Source organism: Gymnoscopelus braueri (genome assembly GCF_963280865.1).
Source record: "Gymnoscopelus braueri genome assembly, chromosome: 16".
In the NCBI taxonomy this organism is placed as follows: domain Eukaryota; kingdom Metazoa; phylum Chordata; class Actinopteri; order Myctophiformes; family Myctophidae; genus Gymnoscopelus; species Gymnoscopelus braueri.
The window spans coordinates 16806413-16816634 of NC_137616.1; the positions used below are offsets into that span (position 1 = coordinate 16806413).

Sequence of the window (10222 nt, forward strand, 5' to 3'; positions counted from 1 at the left end):
CAGATTTTGCGAGAAGAACAAGTGACCATGGGACTCACTCACTCACTCTCACACTCTCTCTCTCTCTCTCTCTCTCTCTCTCTCTCTCTCTCTCTCTCTCTCTCTCTCTCTCTTCTCTCTCTCTTCTCTCTCTCTTCTCTCTCTCTCTCTCTCAAAAACAATCTTTCCTATTGTTAAACATTATTTGCAGCTGTATACTGACCATGATAATGACATACTGATGTGACAGGGTAGACAGAGGGGTTATTGGTTATAATTTGTTGGTTATTTATTTGTAAAGTGCATTATTTGTTTTTAATTTCTCAAAGTATAATGAACTACTTGTTTGCATGTTGTATTATAATTTTCATTGGATTATTGTTCGTTTTGTTTATGTGCAATAATGCCTCTCTATCCCTGGGTCACATTCCACTGCCGCTAAGTACAGTAGGCCTACTTGAACACTTGCAGCCATGGCGCCCTCGGCCAATCAGAGCGAGGGCCACGTCATCAGCAGCCAGTGAGAGCGGAGCTGGGCGGAGCGTCCCTGGCATAAATGAGAGTGCATTATTTCATGGAGAAGACAGAGAAGGTCAGGTGTGTATGAGCCAGGTGAGAAGGAACCACCAGAGCGAGAGGTGAATGAGGAACGGGGAGAGCGCGTACAAGCTAGCTACAGACAGAGACAGTGAGCTCAGGCGTGACCGCTCCATTGACCTTGTGAGCGTTGTGAGCTTCTGGATCGCCTGATTTCACAATATTTATCTGTGAAATCAGGGTGGGGGGTCCCCAGTTCAAATATCATTATTTTGGGGGGGTCATGGGCTCATGGCCTGAAAAGGTTGAGAACAACTGTGGCCTGAAAAGGTTGAGAACAACTGCATTAGAGTGTGAGGATTTCTCTACAGACAGACAGCAGTTTACACTCACCAGGGTACCGCTCCATACTCTGGAACACAGCAGCCATGTAGCTTCTCCAGAGGAACCCCAAATACCTTTGTTCTACCTGTATACTTTATTGTCTTCTTCTTCCTCTGACAGATGGCTACAGTTATGCCATAGACAAGTTGTAGTTGGAAGAGAATGGCATTCCTATACGTGATGTTCATGGTAAGAATGTTGCAAGACTGCTCTCTCTGCTCTGCTCACTGAAGGAAGTGATTAGTGGAAATCAGAGCCCATGCAACTGAACCAGCAACTGAACTAGGTGAAGGAACCACCGGAGCGAGAGGTGAATGAGGAACGGGGAAAGCGTGTACACGCCAGCTACAGACAGACAGTGAGCTCGGCCATGCAGAGGGGAAGTGGTGACGAGAAAGAGCCAGCTTTTAAACCAACAACCCAATCTTCGGATGCAGAGCCGGGCCTGGAGCGAGCCAGTGACGGAGAGGTGGCTACAGTGTTGCACGCACAACCCCACACGTAGGCAGGCTAATAACCTGCCTTCGGTGTAAGTACCGGCCTAAGCAACACTAGCCTTTGTACCTACCGAACCAGAACCATCGCAGTATATTGTCTGGGAACAGATGAACTGGCCCTTGCTTTTGTCATTTCAGATTGATGGTGTGTTGAAGTAGACGAGACCGGAGATTCCCGGCCTGGCCCTCTTTCTACAAAAAAAAACAGTATTTGCACTTTACCCTGGTTGACTTGATTGCATAATTGCACTTTATTAGCACCCAGTGGCGGCCTTTCCTATGTTTCACCCGTTTCAATTGAAACGGGCCCCCAACCTTTTTTTTTATATATATTTTTTGACTCGCATCCCAGTCCGGGGCCCGCCTCTGGCTGGCCGACGTCCAAGAATTTCATGCAAGAAGAGGATGTAGATCTGATTGAATCAGGGCTCAGCTCAAGTGAATCATGTGAGTGAGTTGTTTTAGCTGTCTGTCCATGGTGGAAGTGCAGATAGCCTAATTAATTTAGTTTGAAAATGCATCATTATGGATTGTGGAAGCAAACCAACTTCAGTCCACTTATTATTATTTTTTATTTTTGTTATTATTATTTTGCAGGGGGTGCATATGGGGCCCCCATATGAGCTCTTGAAACGGGCCCCCAGATCATTAAGGCCGCCCCTGTATAGCACCTGCACTTTACTTATGAAGTTATTGTCACACCTCTTGCTAATATCTGCGCCTTGCTGTTGTTGCACATCGCCCATTGTATTTTAGTGTTAAAATATTTAAAATACTTTGTCTAACAGGTCCGTTCATGAAAGTCCTTGCGGTCTTGTTTCCAATGAGGGCCTTGGTATTCAATTCATAGACTGTTGATGAAAAGTATTGTTTTAGTTCGCTAGCGGCGCCATAGGAAGTTAGGGTTTTTAAGGTTTTTCATTTGTATTTTATGGCATAGAGGCCTATGTAATGAGACTTATTAATACATGTGTACTTGCCTTTTTACAAACCGTTTCTGTGTCGGCTCTCTCCTGGTTTAAAGTGTTCTCAAGGCGTATGTCACTTTGTCAGACATGCATCTCATAAGCCCATTGTTAAGGATGTGCAATAGTGACTATATGTATTGCTTTGTTACACAGTGTGTGTGTGTGTGTGTGTGTGTGTGTGTGTGTGTGTGTGTGTGTGTGTGTGTGTGTGTGTGTGTGTGTGTGTGTGTGTGTGTGTGTGTGTGTGTGTGTGTGTGTGTGTGTGTGTGTGTGTGCACATAATATGTGACCATTCTAAATACACTAATGACAGATAGGTAGTTATAATGAATATATGAAAGACTTACAGTGTCAGATGCATGATCTGATGGCACTGCAGTAGGAACTCTATATTGAGCAAAATGTGTTAAAACACAATTAGGACCAACCAGAATGTTTAATGGCTGTACCCTTAAAATACATCTCCACCTTCTGACTTCAGCTGTTTTGGACTTCTCTCCCAAAGGGTGACTAAGAAAGGTGGACATCTGAGGACTCTGTCAGCCAGTTGGTCCTGCACCGCTGGGTGACAATCTGCACACAGAATGATGAACGAAGAATGACTCTTTCAGCAAAGTCTCCCTCCTTGTGCACTCAATTGCCCCCACAGCTAGTAGAGAGCATATACCACAGGACACCCAAACTGAAAATGATATATCATGCCATCCTTTCCAGCATAGAACACAACTCAAGAATCAAATCAATATATTTTCAATGTGAAAATGGACCAGGCCTTTTCAAAAGGCATTTGTGGTTTTGCCTGTGGCTGTATCTGTATGGGTCCATGTCTACACTTTCAGAGTTGAACTAGCATTCTGGATTTTGCTGTGTATGGCACACCAAACAGCTATGATACTTTACCACATTATAATGTTCATTTCAATTGACATGTTTTGTCATACACATTTCTGTGAAAATAAGTGACACTGTGAAAAAAGATATAGAACACTTATTTGCTAACAATAGATTTATTAGTCAGCTTATTCAAATAAGATGTGCAAGGAATCAATTTAATTAAGGATCATAATTGCATAGAGGTGCGTGTCAAACAAAAAAAAAATAATTTTCAAACTGTTAGTATGTAAAGTACTGTTTTAAATGTGCCTGTGATAAATAGAATTACAAAAAAATAAATGAGTCAGCATAATGTAAATATTGACAGATCTTTTGAAAAACTCCAGTAAGATGCAACATTAGAAGAAAAGTAAAATCATTTTAACCACTTTAACCATATAAACATTGGATTTTTGATCTACAAGCACACAACACTTGTGGATCAAATAGAATGTATTTTATTCAAGCTCACCGGATGTGTTATGTGAGCTTGTAGATCAGCTATTTTCAAAATATAAAAATTTAAAATAATTTTGTATGGGGGTCTCTGGCACAAAACATTTTCAGATGGGGGTCATCGGCCCAAATACATATTAATTTGGGGGCCTTGACATGAAATAGTTTGAGAACCACTGGCGTACAAATTCTAAATAGACATCTAAATATACACACATTCAAATAATTACTGTATATTTCAAACAACATGGAAGAAAGATGCATCTCCACATGAAAAAGCTTGTGATAACAAAACTGCAAAATTATGGCATTTGGCCTTCTACACAAAAGTTGCGAGGAATTACACAAATGAGAACCGAGACTGCTCTGAGAGAACTTTTGGCTTTGGACAATCAAATTTTTTTGGAGGGAACACAGTAGCAGTTTTTTGGTGCTTTATTACCTTGCCATTTCCTAACCATGTAGGGTTTGGAATGGCTGCCTGAAATAGCTCTGTGCACACATGAGAAATATTGAAGCTAGTAGACAGACAACATTTATTATAATTGTGTCAACTGCTCTTCACAATCTCTGCTCTTGGAAATAACCTTAAATTGAGTTACTGAGGATTGCCAAATCCTCTTGTGGGTATTATGATCTTTTCTGGATTTATTTTTAGAATAAATTAAACAATAAATCAAAATCTAATTAAAATTAACTTCATGAGATATTCACCTTATATGTTTAATCAACTAATGAGATGACTCTCAGGATTTGGTCATACTACCACATAAATGGTGTATGCAATGAACTCAGTTAAACGTAGTTCATCTATGCTGCCAGAGTAAAATGTATTCACAAACAAATTCACTGCAGATAGCACTAAATGTTCACTGGACTTTGAGAACAATGAGATTTGAGCGACTTTGAGTATCTAGAAAAGCGCTATATAAATCGTATGTATTATTATTATTATTTGTCAGAAGTGGTGTAATCAGATTTCTACAAGTAATCCAGAAATCGGTCAATTGAAAGCTAGGCTATTTTAAACCATTGTGCTCCACTGATATCCATCATGTTATTTTCAAAGAAATAACATAAAATGCAATACAAACACAATGAGTAAGAGCGAGGGATAAAAGTGCATGCATTATGTGTTCCTCTATGTTTTACAACCTTGTTTTTGTCCTGTTGCATTAAAATGCAAAGATGTACTTGAGCATGGTGCACTGTATGAAAGACAAATGCTATGTTAACAGACACAGGACTTTAAAACCAGCCTTTAGTCTTCTGTAGGCAGCTGGATGGTGTCAGAGACACAGCCACATGTACGGGTGAGCTGCACAGAGGAGATGACCACGGTGCCAACTTCATCCATGTACAGGACAGGCATCAGTTCTTGGGAGATGGACTGGCAGCATGGCAACTGGGCCTAAACAAAGGACAGAGCGAGAGAGAGAGGTGTGAAAAATGTGTGAGGTGTGAGTATCATGTGTCCTATCAGCAGTGGTGTAAAGCAACCAAGTACATTTACTCAAGTACTGTACTTAAGTACAATTTTGAGGTACTTTTACTTTTACTCCACTGCATCTCAGAGGCAAATTATTGTACTTTTACTCCACTACAATGATTTGAAAACTTTAGTTACTAGTTACTTTGCAGATCTAAATTAGAACATTATAAAACATTAACCACTTCAGCCCTATTTTATACCTAGGCTATTTTCAAACATTTTAGTACTTTTACTTTTGGAACTTTAAGTACATTTTGATATCAATACTTTTGTACTTTTACAAAAGTAAATTTAGAATTTCTGACTTTTACTTGTAACAGAGTACTTCTACATTGCAGTATTGATACTAAGTAAAACATTTGAGTACTTTTTCCACCACTGCCTATCAGTCATATCATATATCATGTCAATGATATTAATAATCTCTTACAGTATCACATACTATCTCAACTAGTAAGGTTTTGGTGTTGATGATCACAGGGCATGTTATGCACATCTATTCTAGATCTATTACTTTTTAGCCTAATAGTAAATGTGACTCACAAAATCAAACCAAAAAACAAGAAATAGCAGAATTCCCTTTTAAATGTGCTGGTGGGGAGCTGGGTTAAGGCAACTCCGCACCAAACAGACTCGTCCAGACTATTGCAGACTACTCCAGACTGCAACAGACTGGTATTCGGTTGGCAAAAGTTACCATTTAAGTCTGTCAGCCGACTGGCCATTCATGTGCTAATTTGACTTTTAGCGTGCCAGCGTTGCCAGGTCTGCTTATTATAAGCGACTTTGGGCTTGTTTCCCTGCAAAGCCACATTGGGTACAGCCACACATGATGGGATGGGATGGGATAGACGGGCGGAAGTCCCATACACACCCATGTTAAGTTTAAAACCGGAAGAACGGTCGCGATAACATGGGTGTGTATGGGACTTCCGCCCGTCTATCCCATCCCATCCCATCATGTGTGGCTGCACCCTTAGGGATGTTCCCAGCGTTTTTTCTTCACTGACGTGCAGTGGTGTAAGTAACTAGTACATTTACTCAAGTACTGTACTTAAGTACAATTTTGAGGTACTTTTACTTTACTGGAGTATTTCCAATTGTCTATACTTGTACTCCACAACAATTATTTGAAATGTTTAGTTACTAGTTACTTTGCAGATATAAATCATTATGAAACATACATTAACCACTTTAGCCCTATTTTATACCTATAAGCTATTTGAAAATAGCAGATCTACAAGCTCACAACGTGTTGCGATGCACGCGTTCTGAGCTTGTAGATCTGCTATTTTCAAACATTTTTGTACTTTTACTTTTGGTACTTTAAGTACATTTTTATACCAATACTTTAGTACTTTTACTCAAGTAAATGTTGAATTCTGGACTTTTACTTGTAACAGACTCAGAGTACATCTATTGCATTCAAGCCTGGAATTTCGTCATTTTAGGGGCAAGGCCACTTGGCCTTTGGTGTTGTAATTTTTTGGAGGGCACAAAGGCCCTGCCCGGTCTTCCTGCCAGGGCAGGAAGGCCATCCAAAAAAATAATAATGATTTTTAAGTCCAAAAATGATTTTTAAGTCCACGGAAATAATGCATTTAACTTGAAGGTTAAGGATCATTGTATTTTAATATATTATAAGAATAGTATAACTATCTGTGAAATATAACCCATTTATTTCACAAAATAATGTGTTGGCAAATGACCAATATTTAGTTATATAGGTCTCAATATGTCACATTCAGCCCTGGACTTCACTGACTGAAGTAGGGGTCACATTAATCACATTAGATTCACAGAATGTATTTTACCCACAAGTTATTTTCATTCAAATGAAATGTGAATGAACTTGCACTAATAATGACTTTAGTTGATTTTTCACTCTTTAAAATATAGTATTTCTTAATTATTAATAATTACAGCTTGTAGATTGGCTATTTTCACGATTTTAAATTGTTTTTAAATAATAATAAAAAAGGAACATACAAGATTTCCACCCGACAGCCATAATATAATAGCCAATATATGGTTCTGTATCAGTATATGAGTCCGTTTTTGCGGATTTCATTCTAATTGGCTACTATGCCTGCATATGAATTTCATGAGCCTGGGTAGGTCACCCTGGCTTGGAGATATGCCCTGTAGCGCACACTCCGCCAGTGGTGTAAAGTAACTAAGTACATTTACTCAAGTACTGTACTTAAGTACACTTTTGAGGATTTTTTACTTTACTGGAGTATTTCTAATTTTCAGTACTTTTACTTCTACTCCATACATCTCTGAGGAAAATATTCTACTTTTACTCCACTACAATTATTTGAAAACTTTAGTTATTAGTTACTTTGCAGATATAAATTATTACATTATAAAACATACAGTAACCACTTTAGCTCTATTTTATACCTAGGCTATTTGAAAATAGCCGATCTACAAGCTCACAACGCGTCGCTTCGCGACGCGTTGTGAGCTTGTAGATCTGCTATTTTCAAACATTTGAGTACTTTTACTTTTGGTACTTTAAGTACATTTTGATACCAATACTTTTGTACTTTCACTCAAGTACATTTTTAATTCGGGACTTTTACTTGTAACGGAGTACTTCTACATTGCAGTATTGATACTTTTACTTAAGTAAAACATTTGAGTACTTTTTCCACCACTGCGCTCCACACAGCAGCAGCAGGTGAAAGCAATTCACTTAAATGAGGGTTGTGTTGCGCACCAAAACTGCGCAAAACTAGGTCAAATCAATCAATCTCTCTCTCTCTCTCTGGGAGCAACAACGAGAAACAGTGAATGTAGGTTTTCATAGACATGGTCGCTTGTTTCTCTCACATAATCTGGCAACACCGACAGCCCTTTGTTGTCACTGCCACTGCTCTGCCAGTCGGCTAAAAAGCTGAACATGTTCGGTCGGCTCTGGGTCGGCCGAAAAGGTCCCGACGGACCCCTAACCGACTGGCCGACGGACCCCTAACCGACTGGCCGACGCTTCCCGAAGCCAAATCGGCCCAAAGTCGGGCCGATTTGGATTGGTCTGGAGCCAGCTTTAGGTTTAGGGTTAGCTGCCTGAACTAGATATTGTGTGTCCCTGGTTTGATTCTGGCCGGAGACCTGTGTTGCATAACATTCCCATATAATATTACTCTTTGTACCTTCCTACTCTCTACCTACCGTTTCTAAATTAAACTTGGCATAATTGATGCATTTATTTTGGCCCCACCAGCGAGAGCAGAGGGCTCTAGGTTGGGCCGCCAGGTAGCATGGCCTCAGGGGACCCCTAGTGGGGCTTGTCTTGTAGGGTCTAAGTGATAAAATTCTTTAAACCCAACAAATGTTGTGATGCAAAATGTGTTCCTTTTATACAGACACAATTTCCGATATCTGTGCAAATCTTCTGGTTCTACCTGTGTAGCGTTTTCCTTGGTGTGTGATGGATAGCGCAAGTTGTTTTGTTCCAGCAGAGGGTCGCAGGAAGCACACTGGACAAGAGTGAAGCTGTCAGGATAGATCACCCAGCTGTCCCAGCCCAGATCTGTCACATACAGAACATACAGTATGAGCATATGACATTACATACTTGCCTATTTGCAAACAATTACACTCTCTCTCCCTCTCTCTGTCTCTCTCACGCACGCACGCACGCGCACACACACACACACACACACACACACACATACCTTTCAGGAAGATCTGTGAAGACATCTGACAGCACTTCAAGCCAGTGCTATGGCCAACACCAGGTGTCACAGTTAAGCCAGAGACTGCAAAAAAAGGTTGTACAATAAAATATGGAGTTGTATGAGTTATGTCAAGTTTTGATATAGAAACATTTATTTTTTATTTTTTATCAGGTGCTTTGCACTGGCGTCTCTGCTGCTTTTGACCTACCTGTCCCATCCTGGCTTCTGTGAGTCATGGCACTGAAAGTGGACAGCCATTGGTCTCTGACGCTATTCAGCCAACCAGCAGGCAGACGTGGCTCAGTCTCCAGGTTGAGACCATCCAGGAGGTCCTTCCTTATGGACTGCAATGACTCCTGGCACCTGTAGATGACCAGCATCAAAGATAGCATTCCATTAAATGGTAATATGTTATTACAAATCATGCTCATTACAAATACAAATAATATTGGAAAACAACTTTTTAAGTGGAGCGTCATTTGTTGCATTATTAACTGCTGAACCATATCAACATCTTCCACTGTGTTGATGTGTGAAACTACACATTATATTTAAAATGTTGTTTATTGACCATCAAAGAAGAATGAAAATCGTGCACACTGCTCTTGCTCAGCAGCGTCAATTTGATTCAACCACTGAGGTTTCAGTCCCTCTGGACCTTCATCAAGAGTATCTTAGAGAAATGATACCATCATGATCTTATAGATCGTGTTCACAGGTGTGAGACAAAATGCACAACTAAGAAATGTCGGCGTTGCAGCTTTCATACATCATTCCAAAATGTGCATAAGTTTGTATCTTAAATGCACCAAATGTCATTAATAAAATATAGACAGTGAAGAGAAGTCATTGTGTGGGCTAATTATAAATATGACCAGTATGTGCCAAGTGGCACCGTAAAAAGGCTCTCTTAACATGGTCCAACAAACTAGTCACCATCCTTTGAATACAAGGTCACAGTCAGACTCATAGCCAGACTCCAAAATCTCCCTCTGTCCCTTAAAAAGGCCTCAGCAAGCACACATGCATAATATGCTATAGGCTTTCTAATAATTAATGACCAGCACAATCCAATCCAATATCAGCTGTATATTTCCATTTACACAAGGAAAGGACATTACAGTATAAACCACTGACAGTAAATGATATGGCTCACAGTATTAAGACTTACACTACTTTGACTCAAAATCCTAGAGACGTGTGTTGTAGTATACTAACCTCTTGTTTCTGACAACAGGCACAGTGGATGTTGCAGTTTGTCTTTCAGAAGTGTTCAGGACAAATGTCATCACCAGTGAAGAGCCCAGGAGGACCGCCAAGACAAAGACATTGATGGACATGTTGAATCTG

At 40.0% G+C, this 10222-nt stretch overlaps 1 protein-coding gene across 1 annotated transcript; it reads right to left on the reverse strand.

Moving 5' to 3' along the window:
- Positions 1 to 4801: 4801 nt before the first annotated feature.
- On the reverse strand, positions 4802 to 8950 carry LOC308103631 (bone morphogenetic protein 4-like). Its single transcript, XM_080453716.1, has 3 exons — positions 8870 to 8950; positions 8597 to 8724; positions 4802 to 5105 (listed from the first exon to the last, which is right to left on the reverse strand). The coding sequence occupies exons 1-3, from the start codon at positions 8892 to 8894 to the stop codon at positions 4956 to 4958; spliced, it is 303 nt and encodes a 100-aa protein (XP_080309842.1). The 5' UTR covers positions 8895 to 8950; the 3' UTR covers positions 4802 to 4955.
- Positions 8951 to 10222: the final 1272 nt, after the last annotated feature.